The sequence below is a fragment of the Gadus macrocephalus genome, chromosome 9, assembly GCF_031168955.1.
Source record: "Gadus macrocephalus chromosome 9, ASM3116895v1".
Taxonomy (NCBI): Eukaryota; Metazoa; Chordata; class Actinopteri; order Gadiformes; family Gadidae; genus Gadus; species Gadus macrocephalus.
In genome coordinates this window covers 9,491,785-9,506,511 of record NC_082390.1, presented here as the reverse complement: position 1 = coordinate 9,506,511, position 14,727 = coordinate 9,491,785, and the positions used below count along the sequence as shown (strand labels likewise).

At 47.6% G+C, this 14,727-nt stretch overlaps 2 protein-coding genes across 4 annotated transcripts in view; both read left to right on the top strand.

Annotated features, from left to right (window-relative positions):
- The first annotated feature begins 262 nt into the window (after nucleotides 1-262).
- Nucleotides 263-10,824, top strand: e2f4 (E2F transcription factor 4). Its single transcript, XM_060061723.1, has 11 exons — nucleotides 263-684; nucleotides 3,473-3,582; nucleotides 3,767-3,928; nucleotides 4,849-4,892; nucleotides 5,060-5,124; nucleotides 7,483-7,650; nucleotides 8,110-8,170; nucleotides 8,429-8,599; nucleotides 8,753-8,800; nucleotides 9,048-9,092; nucleotides 9,277-10,824. The coding sequence occupies exons 1-11, from the start codon at nucleotides 523-525 to the stop codon at nucleotides 9,390-9,392; spliced, it is 1,152 nt and encodes a 383-aa protein (XP_059917706.1). The 5' UTR covers nucleotides 263-522; the 3' UTR covers nucleotides 9,393-10,824.
- Nucleotides 10,825-11,570: 746 nt separating this feature from the next.
- elmo3 (engulfment and cell motility 3) overlaps nucleotides 11,571-14,727 on the top strand; it is a 25,697-nt gene continuing 22,540 nt past the window's right edge. The window contains exons 1-2 of one of the 3 annotated variants that reach the window (XM_060061644.1): nucleotides 11,571-11,822; nucleotides 14,706-14,727. The exon at nucleotides 14,706-14,727 is cut by the window's right edge and continues 74 nt beyond it. In XM_060061644.1, the coding sequence (XP_059917627.1) occupies nucleotides 14,724-14,727 (4 nt within the window). In that variant the 5' untranslated portion in view covers nucleotides 11,571-11,822; nucleotides 14,706-14,723. Of the gene's footprint in view, nucleotides 11,823-13,293; nucleotides 13,452-14,701 lie in introns of those variants that run through there. The other 2 variants (XM_060061642.1, XM_060061643.1) reach the window with 2 other exon arrangements.

The following is a 14,727-nucleotide window of genomic DNA, read 5'->3' as shown; positions in this document are numbered from 1 at the left end:
CTCATCTCAAACTAAATATAATTCCACTTGACTAGTGGTGTCATAAGAAGTGACGTTGCGGCTAGTAACTTTTGAAACATGTCTGAACGTTACGTTTCCTATATTCCCACTATATAAACCGGATTTTTTTATTTTTCTTGAACATTTTATATATACATTTGTGTGCGTATGTTTTGCTTTGAAGTGTGGTTTTACGTTTGTATTTGTGCTTTTCTCTACGGACAACTTGAGTTGTGCGTTTGGGGGATGCACGATCTTGTTGTGGACGGCCCCTCAGTCAGCTCAGCGTCCCAGCAGACCTCGCGTGTTCAACGGCTCTCCGTCTGCTCACGGCCTGCTTACGGAGCTCACAAGGCGGGGAACTCCGGACCGGATCGGTCCGTTATACGGTGATAGTACAGGCAGTACACGCTGCTCCCGTCTCGGGTGAAGCACACGGTCCGCGGAGGGCAGGGACGGAGCGCCGGGTGGAGCAGCACTTAACTCCGGCTGCACCGGGCAGACCTGCGGGGCAGCTCCCAGATGATGGAGCTCGAGTCGGCGAGCAGAACCGAGCTGGGGCCGCTGGGGGACCCGCTCCAGCCCCAGACCCCAAGCCGACATGAGAAGAGCCTCGGGTTGCTCACCACCAAATTCGTGACTTTGCTGCAGGAGGCGAAGGACGGCGTACTGGACCTCAAGGCGGTGAGCACGAGCCCATTGTTTGTTGTCAGCACGCGGATGTCATTTTTTGAACCTGTCCATTAGCATTGCGTTAGTACTTTAGCATTGCACTAGCACTTTAGCACGTTAGCATTGCTTTAGCAGTTCAGCAATGCACTTGCACGGAAGTAATGCAGTAGCACCTTAGAATTGCACAACAATTTTAGCATTGCATTAGCACTGTAGCATTGCTTTAGCACTTCAGCAATGCAATTCCACTCAAGTGTGGCATTAGCATTACATTAGCCTAGCCAGCAAGCCTATGAGCTGGCCGTGTGTCGGTTTGAATGGAGAGCCTCCCTTGTAACGTTTGGTTCTGTGGTGAACTCGACACTAGTGTGTATTTCAACACTAGTGAACAGGGGTCCAGAGGAAGACTTCCACATGCGCTCCTAAGATCAGCGGCAGGAGTTAGGGAAAGTTTCCTTTACCCGAACCCCCGCTGAGCCGAAGTTTACAAACTGGGTCATCTATTGTGGGGAACCGGTCGGGTGTTCACACATGAGCAGCTCTGCTGATCAGCTCCTGCTCACACATGAGCAGCTCTGCTGATCACTGATCAGTTTATTTTTCTCGGACCCTTCATGCGTCCTGTTCTGACGGACTAGGGTTGTTTTGTAACAGATTTTAATCTGGTATAACGAATATTTGCCAAGAGGCTTTTGCGTTGATGGTTCCCCGTGTTTTTGGGAACCTACTACACGTCATAGAGCCGCCCTTTAACCAGGGACATATTTGATCCCCTAAGTGGTATGGATCATTTAGGACACAATTAACCGGTCAGGTTTTTGAATTGACAACCCAGTCGTTTGAATCTACAATGAAACGTCAGACTTCCATTGGCTGACGTTTACTTTCGGTTTTGGTTTCACGGTTACTTATTCCCCCTGCGCGTTACGCCTCATTCAGAGACTATTACCCTGACTGCTATATTTGAACAACAATCCAGACGGCATCAAAATGGATTTGGATAAGATGTAAGATAGTCTTGTTTGCCCTGTGGGGTGTCGTGACAGCAGCGTGACTCTTTATCGTGGTCAACTCACAGGCCGTCACTCAAACAAAACATCCCGAACTGTACATTTATGGGAGAACTGAGATAACATGTGAAACATTGTGACTCCACATCATGCTGTGTCACAATATATCGTTTGTAAAATGGGGGTTCAATATAAATAAGCGGTTAAACAAGGCATGAGCTGATTGGACCTTATCTGAACAGCCTCAGCAGAGGGATCCTATTGGATGACTGGAGTTATCAGTGACTGACATGTAGTTATGGTTGGTCTGCTGAGCATTCAGATGTTACCCAAGGAGAGACCAGGAAGTCATTAGCAAAGAGACTTGCATTGAAATCCATCCATGTCATTAAGGAGCAGGTAGAGGTTAGACAGTACAGAGACAGGTCATTAAGGAGCAGGTAGGGGTTAGACACTAGGGGGTCATCTTGCTCGCAGGTAGACTGCGGTTCAAACCAAGAACCTTTTACTACCAGTTGAAGTTGGTCACAACCAGACTATTGTACCATGCAGGGCTCCAGACTGCGACCAAATGGTCGCATTTTGCAACCAAAATTTGAGAGTGTGCGACTGAATTTGACATCTGGTTGCCCATGTGCGACCAGTGAATTTGCCCTTTTTATTTTTTAGATTTTGACACGTTAAACATGGAAGGGGCGCGTCAGTAAATCCGGAATCTGTAGCAGGCCAATGAGTGTGAGAACGATGGGGAATGGCCACTGTTAGTGGCTAATGTGTGGAGGGGGAGGGTCCTTGAGATCATCAAGCGCGCGTAAACGTCTGTGAGAAGGAGAAAGATTTGACAACCTGCTAAGTGCATTTGAACAAAGAGCGAGCAAACTATTGACTCGTACTTCCGACCTTTGGCTAGTGTGCCAGTGCTATTCAAGGCAAGGCAAGGCAACTTTATTTATATAGCACTTTTCATACACAAGGCAGACTCAAAGTGCTTCACATATAAACATTGTCATACAATAAAATAAAATAATACATAAGTAAAAGAAAACATATGCAAAGAAATGAGTAAAATAGAAAGGGAAATGTATTTAAGATCAGATCCACAGTCTCTCTGGTATCTGCGTCGGGACTCCAACCCGACCTAAAGGAACTTGGTACTTTCTCTGGGACTCCAACCCGGATTTGAGTAACCCTTATCCTTTCTCTCTGGTATTCAGGGCCCTGCACGGGTCTTATTTTGCAAACCCGCGCCCGTACCCGCAATACTTAAAACTGCATCCGACAGTAGCGCGAATTACATTCCGCACCCGACCAGACCCGCTATAAATTGATATCGACTCCCGACCCGAACCCATGCAGGGTTCGGGTGCCATGAAGGGCTTTTCACACGGGAGGCGTTTGTCGCGCCTGCTAATGCATTCTCAATGGAGAGGCAAGTGGGCAGGGATGAGGCAGAGCGTCCTGTCAAGCGGCACGACGACAAGCGGGCGCTCTCCCGTGCTCGTCGAACGCATGCATGCACACGTGGAAACCGTTGGGATAGATGGGAATCACAATAAATGTGATACTGAATTTGAAACGGCACAATGCATTTTCTGCATCTATTATCAAACTATTTATTAGTAATACAGTGAAAATTAGATTCTGGAAGTGTGGAGGATAGCAGAGGCTGTGATCATGTGATCGTTCAGGGGGTCATGTGATCAGGGGATAAAATGAGGGTGTGATTGGTGGATGGGATCGACCAATGAGCTGGCTGTATGTGTGGTCATGTGTCGGTGGTCTGTGTGCAGGCGGCCGATACGCTGGCAGTCAGACAGAAGCGGCGCATCTATGACATCACCAACGTGCTGGAGGGCATCGGCCTCATCGAGAAGAAGTCCAAGAACAGTATCCAGTGGAAGTGAGTGTGTGTGTCACAGTGTGTGTGTGTGTGTGTGTGTGTGTGTGTGTGTGTGTGTGTGTGTGTGTGTGTGTGTGTGTGTGTGTGTGTGTGTGTGTGTGTGTGTGTGTGTGTGTGTGTGTGTGTGTGTGTGTGTGTGTGTGTGTGTGTGTGTGTGTGTATCTCACCGCGTTTGTGTCCTCAGGGGTGTGGGTCCGGGCTGTAACACCCGGGAGATCGCGGACAAGTTGCTGGACCTGAAGGCAGAGCTGAAGGACCTGGCAGTGAGGGAACAGGAGCTGGACCAGCAGAGGGTCTGGGTTCAGCAGAGCATCAAGAACGTCACCGACGACTCACACAACAGCCCATATCCTTCAGGGTCGCTGTGGCCCCTGGCCCCACCTCAGGCCCCTGGGCCCACTCCACCTCCAGGGTCTCTCTTACCCCTTTCCCACCACGCGGTTCCTGTGCTGCTTCGGAGCCCGTGCCAATCTTGAATCCGCTTCTTGGCTTCCCCACATAAATAATCCTGGCTCCGGGCCGCACCAACGGGTTCCAACTCCACGCTGGTCCGTCTAGTACTCAGTTAGCTTGATTCTAACGCGTTAATTTCAACGTCTCGACGTGTTGCTGGGGCAACGAGGTTGTATTTTCTCACCCATCGACGTGGCTCTACTCTAGCCCTAAAGTCTGTGGAAAATCACGATGCTTCTTGGGGAGTTGGCTTTTAGAAACAACACGGAACCAGCACCTGCTCCGCACCAGCATAGGGTTGGCATTGGTGGAAACTTGGGTCCTGGTACTAAAAGTACCAGGACATATCAGAGGTCCGACCAGGTCCAGTGAATGTTCACATTAGAACGGTAGAAGCGCTTTAGGAGAGTAACAATCAAAACGTTTTTAACCCGGTTTAGATTATTAGAATGTTGAGAGATATTAAATTATATTAAGAGAGATCTGCACGGAAAGCTTTTCTTAGGTGAGAATATGTTTTTACTTCCAACTGGTTTCGGCGAGAGTGAAGAGTGTAGGGGTGAGTGTATTTGATTGGCTTGAGTCTTTTAACAATGTAAGGCTGTGCCCATATTTGGTAAACAATGGCTGCCTCGCCGAGGTCAGACTGAGGTTCGTTATATGGGGGGGTTTTTGGGAGACTAGGTCAGGCAGACCGGATGACTCAGACCAGTGAACCCTGCCAACTCAGACCAGTGAACCCAGCTCCGGGGGGGGTGACCTTTGAACCACCCGTTGGTCCACATTGTGTTGATGACTTTAACGCAGACATACAATGGCTTATGTTCGACACGAGGACCTCTGCGGCTCCTTCAAAGGTAAACACAACACACGGTCAACAGTAGGAACGCAACTTTATTGGTCTAGTTTTGCTCTGTTTAATTATCCCATTGTAAAGTGTGTTTTGTTAGTCAAACGTGTTGTGATTATGTTCATATCTGTATGTGATTATGATATTAATGATGCCCCCTCCTTCTGTCTGCAGGGGAAACTCTGCTGGCGATCCGGGCCCCCACCGGGACCCAGCTAGAGGTCCCCGTCCCCGAGCCTGTAAGTGTGTGTGTGTGTGTGTGTGTGTCCTTGTCCCCTAAGTGCAGGTGTAGCCCATCCGAGTAAGCAGGCAGGGGACTTTAACCCAAGACCACGCTGCCACTTTAAAGGGATAACTCCCCGGTGGAGATATGAAGGTTATATGAAGTAAATAATTCTATGTATTATAAATGGGCAAAAAAAATGAAAGATATCGGATTATCCTGAGAAAAGGCAGAAAGTGTCTCTCTTGCTCAAAAGTAAGGACCCATGGCCCTAGTGCGAGCAAACTTTGTGTAAACATGTTCCCCTTGATACGTTGACTAGTTTAGACTTCTGCCCTCGTTTTTTCCAGTTCACTTTCTGGGTCCGGAAATATGTATCCAATAGCAAACTGTTCAGTTGAGGCGTAAAGCCTGGGTGAGAGGTTACACACATGGCCTCGTCCTCACCAGATTCAGCCATTTATTCTAGAAGAAACTGGCATCGCTGAAATTCGCTGCAGCACAGGGACTCTGTGTTAGTGTCTATAGGCGAACAGTAGGGCTGTAACGATACACAAATTCACGATTCGGTTTGTATCACGATTTTTGACCCACGGTTCGATACATCATACTTAAATACCAATTATCTTAATGTAACATTTAATAACAAATAATTTGGAACACTGAACAGATTTGAACCGAAAGAATACTATTAAAGTATAGCTAAATTAATAAAGAAATAACCAAAGATTGCAGTTGGAGGATGCTTTTTGCTGGTAGGCATAATAGGGCCCCTTTAACTGTTTGGTTGGTTTATTCAAATATCCTTATTAGCGCTTCTTATTAGGCTATGTAGCTTAAATAATGACATAATCAGGCCGTATAGAATGCAACATGTTTAATAGCCTAACTTTCAATAGATGAGGAAAAACATGAACGTCGCAATAACGAGGCATAGTGTTACGAGTAGCATATGTGTGTGCGGGAGAATGGCAGTGTGCGTATGCGTGTGTGAGTGACGTCAGCGAGTGAGTGACGTCAGCGAGTGAGTGGACGAGCGAGGAGAGCGAGCGGTAGCGCGTGTGTCTAGTGAAGAAGCAAACGAGTCCGGTAGAATAAAGTACCCATCCTGTCAATAATCGGTGGCCGCTTCATTCCGACCTATAAGCAGACAAACTGCCAGTCAAATCACACAAAACAATAGAGACAGGATCACACAGGCAATTTTTTTCGCGCTTGGCCCACTCTGGATAAATGTCGTTCATATCGCATATGAGGACTTCGACGGCTGTGGAGAAATGCAATCCTCCGTAGCCACGGAGAGCTGTGATCACAGAGAGGGCATCTCGTCACATATTTACGGCATCGATAGGAGGGGGCGCTGTCAGCAGACTATTATTTAGACAAATTATTAGCAAATTTCAATCTGACAATTTGACCGAAAAGTTAGAAAGGGCATATCGCGCTTCTGCCTTCTCACACCGCGAGACAGGTTCGTGGCTTTGAGTATCGCGATTTTCGGTTTGATACGCGTATCGTTACAGCCCTAGCGAACAGAGCAAACCGGCGCGCTCCGGCTCGTCGTCCTCGGCAACAGGCAAGGCTTGTTTAGCGGCAGCCACAGCAGCCTTCTTTTTCTATTTGTGTCAATTCTTCCTGGCTGTATTCTGGCTCGCACTATTAGCCCTGAATGTCCAAATCCAACAATAGATTTTCAAAATCCACTTTGGCTGTTTGACATTGAAATTTTGTTCTCTAGCTAAGCGGTGAAGAAACATGGCGGACATTGTGTTTACCCTTCGTACTCGAGCTCCCGCCCCCCCTCATTCCTTATTGGTGGGCTCACAAATTTGCGGAACCAGTGTTTTGTAGTCCTCTGCCCTTCTAGCAGGCAAGCAAAGTTCTCCCAAGATGACGTCTAACGCGTCATTTGACGTCATCTCGGGAAAAAATTAGATCAGGAAAGCTTGGCCATGGGAAGACTGGGTTAGACTGAGGGGGGGAAAAAACTTTTTTTTATATTACAATAGCGATTTTATAATGATAGAACGCCGGTTCTGAATGGGTGAAGTATCCCTTTAAGCTTAAGTTATAATAAACCCCAGACCCCTACTGGAGCTGATGTCTGATAATGCAGATATACTCGGCATTATGGCCCTGACTCACCATTCCGACTGCCGATCGTTGGCAGAAAAGGCAGTAGGACCGATTTGGTCATGGCGGATTCAACATGTGCATTCAGCAGAAAAGAACCCAGATGGCTTTAACGATGGTCGATCGTTCCAAATGATTAAAAATATTCCAAAATATAAAAAATATTTTGGAAGCATAAAAAAAACGAAGCTATGGTTGACTGTTTTGAGGTATATCTCCAGACTGTTTCCTTGTTTCCTAGATCCACAACGGGCCCAGGAAGTACCAGATCCGTCTGAAGAGCTCGTCCGGCCCCATCGAGGTGCTGCTGGTCAACAAGGACCCTAGCAGCCAGTCCCCTGTGGTCCTCCCCGTGCCCCCTCCCGAAGACGTCCTCCAGAACCTCCCGGCCCCCACAGCGCACGCACAGGTGGGTCTGTAGCCACCTCACAGGGGGGTCTGTAGCCACCTCACAGGGGGGTCTGTAGCCACCTCACAGGGGGGTCTGTAGCCACCTCACAGGTCCTCAACTGGGTTACCACACGGGTATCAAACACCTGTGATGTCTCCCAGCATGGATCCCTCTGTCTGCTGAAGGGATTGGAGTCTGATACATGGGTCGGCTGCTTTCCATGCTTATGTTGTGGAAGTATCGCGGTCTGCAAGATCAACTCAGTTTCCATCCAAAAGAAGAGTTAGACCATTCACATCGCTCCAGCGATCTGTAAGGGTCAAATCAAACTGAGGCGACGCTGCAGAATGAGATTCTTCCAACACGTGTGTGAAGCAATCCTCTGTAATGTTGGAGGATATCTGAGTTTGACTGCTCCCACTGTGTACGGACTTTGAGGTTTTGTTGATTTTGTGATTTCTCTGTCCTGCTCTACAGATCACAAATTCTCCCTGTGCTGCCACGCCCACCCCAGCAGCCAATCAGACGGCCTCCACAGGTAGGAGACACGCCCCCACAGTCGCCCTATTTGCCAGACTCAGTCTAACGGCCCAGTCTACCACCAGGTGTGAGTGATTAGTCATTACAAGCCATTTTGAAACCTTACCGCTTAAAAATAAAATATATTAATAAAATTAACATTTTTAAATTTACAGTTTGTAACCCTTTTGTAAGCCCCCTGTGTAGAGCATCCCTGATATTTGTGTATGCCATGAAGGAGGTATGAGGTTGTAGTGAGCCTACCGTCTCTTTCCAGACGCTAGCAAGACGTCACAACTCTCTGCAGCCCTTCCCACTGCGGTGACGTCATCGCCAAGCCAACAGCTCCAGTCCTCTGCCTCCCTGGATGGCTCCGCCCCCTCCTCTGGCTCCGCCCCCCACTCTGGCTCCGTCCTGTTTGAATCTATCAAGTCTGAGCCGTCTGATTGTGAGCAACGTTTGCGTATTAATAACCACTACAGTTTATAGCTCACACTCACGATTGTATGAAGTGGAGTAGTGAGAGAGGTGAAGAATAAGGTTTATGACCAGACGGGGATGTAGAACAGTTCTCATCACACGTCCTGTTCTCTTCTCCTAGTGTTGGACTTCCCTAAAGATCTCTCTGACATGTTCGACCCAACTAAAGGTAAGAATCCTACTACTTACTGTGCTCCAAGTTGTGTTGTGAAAGGCAGCAAATTGAAATTGTTATTGTTGTGGCCATTTTAGGATTAGACCTCTCCTTTTTGTCTCTCTGTCTGTGTCTGTCTCTTTCTCTCTCTTTCTGTCTGACTAGATATCTCCCTCTATTAAGTATTAGGCTACTGGTTTGGGTTTAGAAATCTCTGAGCTAACTCCATGTAACCGGTCCTCTCTGTCTTTCTACCAACCAGAAATCATGACTGGAGACCTGTTGGATGACCTGATGTCCTCAGAAGGTAGGTTCTCACACAAGGTGTGTGTGTGTGTGTGTGTGTGTGTGTGTGTGTGTGTGTGTGTGTGTGTGTGTGTGTGTGTGTGTGTGTGTGTGTGTGTGTGTGTGTGTGTGTGTGTGTGTGTGTGTGTGTGTGTGTGTGTGTGTGTGTGTGTCCTCACCTCTCTGTGTGTGTGTTTGGTCTCCAGTGTTCTCCCCCCTGCTGCGTCTCTCTCCTCCGCCCGGTGACCACGACTACATCTACAACCTGGACGAAACGGAGGGCCTGTGTGACCTCTTCGACGTCCCCATCCTCAACCTCTGACCCCTGACTTCCGTCCCCTATGATGTCAGAGAACACATAGACTTATTTTTTTTTTTTTTAACCCACGCCCTCGTTGCCATGGAAGTTAATCACAGAAAGAAAAAAAAAACGTGTGTGTGTCAGAACTTCTCCCATCATCAATGTTTTAGAAACAGGACCTCTATTTTAAGTCAGGTACCATCAGAGGCCAGCAGCCCGTGTGACCACGGGCTGCTGGCCTCCCTCTCCAAACACACTGTCTTTATGTACATAGAGAATATATATTTTGTACTATCAGCATACGAGGCAAAAGTGGAATAATGTTCAAAGGCAAGAGAGCGAGGCAGATGCTTCTGTAGAGGGGTCTGAAGAACTGTTCCCAGTGCTGGGATCATGGTCCCAGTGCTAGGGGTGTGGGTCCAGGGTCCAGGGTTGGCCAAAGCGTTGCTATTTGCCAAATGAGGTGTTGCTTTATCCAAGGTAGTGAAGATAAGCTTGTTTTATCCTCCGCTGGTTTTAAGGCCCTGGGGGGGGTGTGTTCAGCCGGAACGGGTCAGGCCTCACTGATGCTCGGGGCGCAGTCTCCACTGGAGGCCAGCTGAATGATGCCGGCTAGCGGTCCAGCTTTAGCGCTCCAAGAGCAGTAGACCGGTCCCTCCCTCCACCCCACGACCCCTCAGCAGTCGACCTCCCCCCAGTCCCTCTGACCCCCCCCCCCCGCTCTCCTCGCCGGACTCCGTTGTGTGTTCTGAGCCTCCCACCTGAACGGCTGCTGTTTGTACGTAAAGCTTCTGGTTCCTAAGGACCGTGTGTATCAGGACGTAAGGATCATGGATGTGCCTCCTGTGGATTTGTTGTTCTTTCCTTCTGCTGATGCTGTGACTCGGGTCCTGATGTCAACCAGTGTGCTACAGATTTCTTTTAGTTTGCATTTTTTCTGCTTGTAGAATCATAGATACATTTTATTCCAGTTCAAGTGATGTCGACGCCACATGACTGGCTTAAGGCTTCGTTCAAATCCCCCCCCCCCCCCCCCCATATGGAAGGTACAGCTGATGTCGTCGGTTTGTGTGAAAACGTACAAGCTGAATATTGTTTGACAACTTTTGTACTTTTCATGCTGTGAAACTAGTTTGCATTGAACCAGTTTTCAACTATTTTCCAACGCTGTGTATAACTGACTTGTATAGAATAGCATTTATTTTTATATACCTGCTAGCTTTATGGATATTGCCCATGCTCTGAATAATAAGTAGAAAGATGTATGAAACCGTTTTTTAACCCAGCAGGCTCTCATCACTGCACTTTACATCACGTTGGGACTGTCCTTAATACAGAGACCTTGAAAGCTTCTTCTGTCCGTCTCTGGTCACACTCAGAACCCCGCCGCAGCGCCCCTACCAGGCCGCTAGTGGCACTTCACCTGAAACACAATAAATACTTTTTTACGCTCTATGCTCTACGTTTATTGTACAGTGTGTACTCTGATATGGTTTTCCACTATTCTATAATTTACTATATGGTACCCTCAATTGTGACTATATAACCGACTTTGCTATAGTACATAATGTACTATACTACAGTATGCTAGTATATCCTACACCTTATCATAAAGTACTTGAATACACTAGGATACTACAGTATGATATAGTATACTAAACTACTATTTACGAGTATACTATATGATAAGTGTAATAGTATTGTACTACACTAGTATATACTGCACTTAGTATAGTGTACAATAATACACTAGTACTACGAGTATATATACTAGTCCACTATTATTATTATAGCTTGCTAGTATTGTACTACACTATAGTGTACAGTATATGATATAGTTTATTGGTATACTACAGTATATTTAGTATACTCAAGTATATGATATAGTATACTACAATATATAGTGTACTAGTTTTGCTAAAAGTATATGATATAGTATACTACAGTATACTGGTATACTACACTAGTAAAGGCCTACTACAGTATATGACTAGTATTTATACTACAGTATGATATTTTGTACTATTACAACAATAAGTATACTACAGTATGTGGTATAGTATACTACACTATATAGTGTACTACACCAGAATATACTAGGATACTACAGTATATGATAGTGCTTTTTACTATAGTATAAACTACATTCGCGTATAGAGTGTAGTGCGGACCGTCCGGCGGCGCCCTTGACCGTCCCGCAGAACCCGGAACCTCTGAGATCAATGAGCGGAGCGGTGGACTGTCTTCACTTCGGAACCCAGCAGCTCGGGTACTGAGTACTGGTTTCACTCACAGCTCGGAGACTTGGTACTGGTTACCCTAACAGTTCGGATACTTGGTACTGGTTTTCCTAACAGTTGGGATACTTGGTACTGGTTTCAGCCCAGTGGACCAGTCAGAGAGGCGATGTGTTGACTGGTCGGGACTGGAGTGAGATTTGTTTCCTACCAGGTAAGTTCTGTCCAGAGCTCCTCATAGAGACGAAACCAGGCGTATTTATCAACATTAGAGCATGCTTATTTGGTTAATTATATGATATACAAACGATGCCGTTATTATTTAACACCAGAAACCTGGCTGTGCGATTGTTCAAACTTTCTTTTTCAAATGGAACCAAACGTCCTCAAGCCGCTTCGGTCCTCTGGAAGAACATGAAGTGTTAAGAGTGTTGACGTTTAAACTTCTCTGTTCAGCGGATTTCCAGGAAACCCTCAGCTTTCTCTTTACCTTTTCCTACTGTTAGATTCACAGTGTGTGTGTGTGTGTGTGTGTGTGTGTGTGTGTGTGTGTGTGTGTGAGAGAGAGAGAGAGAGAGAGAGAGAGAGAGAGAGAGAGAGAGAGAGAGAGAGAGAGAGAGGAGAGAGAGAGAGAGAGAGAGAGAGAGAGAGAGAGAGAGAGAGAGAGAGAGAGAGAGAGAGAGAGAGAGAGAGAGAGAGAGAGAGAGAGAGAGAGAGAGAGAGAGAGAGAGAGAGAGAGAGAGGAGAGAGAGAGAGTGTGTGTGTGTGTGTGTGTGTGTGTGTGTGTGTGTGTGTGTGTGTGTGTGTGTGTGTGTGTGTGTGTGTGTGTGTGTGTGTGTGTGTGTGAGAGAGAGAGAGAGAGAGAGAGAGAGAGAGAGAGAGAGAGAGAGAGAGAGAGAGAGAGAGAGAGAGAGAGAGGAGAGAGAGAGAGAGAGAGAGAGAGAGAGAGAGAGAGAGAGAGAGGAGAAGAGAGAGAGGAGAGAGAGAGAGAGAGAGAGAGAGAGAGAGTGTGTGTGTGTGTGTGTGTGTGTGTGTGTGTGTGTGTGTGTGTGTGTGTGTGTTGTGTGTGTGTGTGTGTGTGTGTGTGTGTGTGTGTGTGTGTGTGTGTGTGTGTGTGTGTGTGCGCCGCGCAGCGCGCGCGTGTCGGTCTGTTTCGGGACAGCTGTAGCAGAGTGCGTTTCCCCGTTCCTGGTACCAGCAGCAAATGTTCTCCTAATCTCAGTGAAGGCGGCAGAGCAGCGTGTTGTGGTTCGATGGTGGGGGGGGGGGGGGAGGAATTTCAGGCAGCTGGGAGAAGGGGGAGGAGGAGGTAGGTGGGGACCACGGCAATGTAGTTGCGAGCCGCGGTAAAATGATTAGAGGTGGTCACTGGTTGGTTTTAAACTTCACACCTTGCCCGACCTGAGCCGACGCATTCACACATTTCTATTTCTGTTCAGACCGAACCAACACATCTCCTGAGACAGAGCCAGCATTGTTGCGAAAGAAGCCCCCGTCTGCTGTCAGCAGGCTGGAGAGCAGAAGAGAGAAGGCTGGTCGGAGCTGCAGTACTCTGTACCGCTCCAGGCCTGGATCAGATACACATGAATCTTGATACAATATGTATGCCATCGCCCAGTGCAAGGCCGGGGTTAAAGGAGGAGGAGGTGGGGTGGAGGAGGAGGAGGAGTGGGCACCGCCTATGTTTGTGTGTGTTGACGTCAGGAGTTATGTTCTGAATAGGGAGTTTAGTGAACTGTGTCAAACTACTACTAGGTGTGGGGTCAGGTTAAGGGGTACGGTCTGGATCATATTTAGGGGGCATCCCTGTGCAGTAGCACAGAACCGCTGGGAGGGGAACAATGTAAGTACTGTTAGTAAACAATGTAACAACCTGTACCAGCCTGCACTTATTACAAAACAAAGTCTGGGAAGAGCATGTGACCGACAGTGCTGCCAGGGTCAGGGGTTAGGGTTAGGAACACATTAGTGTGAGGCTGTTCTATAACATTATAACATATCAAGTACATGTTGTCGCAAGTCGATAAATCAGAGGAGCTTTTTTTTTCTGTTATTGTTTGTGGTTATGACATCATGTTGAGTAATTGGTTATCCTCGTGGCCTTAATGACCGGTACGGTTCATCTCCATGACGACAGACGTTTGGCCGAAGCAATTAGCTCTCCTTCCTAGTGACTAGCGGCTAACTCAAGGTTACTAGCTTAGCTGCTCGCTATCATAGCAGCTAACAACAACTGTGCTAGCTCCAGTCAGGCTAGCTAGCTCTCTTACCTTACTGTAAGCTTCTATCTCCAGTCATGCTAGCGTAGCTCTCCTTCCTGACAGCTAGCTGGTATCTCCAATCCTGCTAGCACTTCTTCCCGGCCCAGTGTACAGGAATGCAGCTGGCCTGGGACGTGCTGAGGCAGGTTAACACACGAGTCAGCGCGCCTGGGAACACACAGCCGCTCTACATCATCCTCTCCTGCTCCTAGTATCTTTAGCTCTGCTGTGTCACAACAAGAAGGGGTTCTTACCCAGCTCGAACCTTCTGTGAGGAGTTTGGGTGCACATCCTAGTTCTGCTAGTGATGGTTGAATAAAAGGATCCCACTGCATTGTACGGTCCTTGTATCTGAATGAATCTTCCCCCCACCTCCAGACTTTGTGTTATCTCTAAACTGTCTGCTTGTTCGCCTCCTGGCCTCTCTCTGCGTTGGGTCCTCTGTTGTCGAATCCCGGACAGACAGACTACTGTCTAGAGAGCACAGGGCTGGAAGGGCTGTGTGCGGGGACAGACCCTGGGACAGACGGCCGCAGTCGTGGACAGACACATACACAAACACAATCACACAACAACATACACACACACTGGGGCATCAGCCTGATACTGCCCCCCAGTGGTTGGCGACACATTAACACAGCTTTTAGAGCAAAGAGATCCAGGAGCCGTTTGCTGCCCTCTTCCAGGGCTGGACCCCCAGCCTGAGCTCCTACTGACCAACGATCTCTGGATGAACTGAGCATGACAGTGATTAACAGAATAACTCATAACTAATGATACCTGGAAGAACTGAAGATGATGACGATGATTATCAGAGTAACTCTCTCTCCAGCCAGGCAGCCTGAAGAGACGAGATGC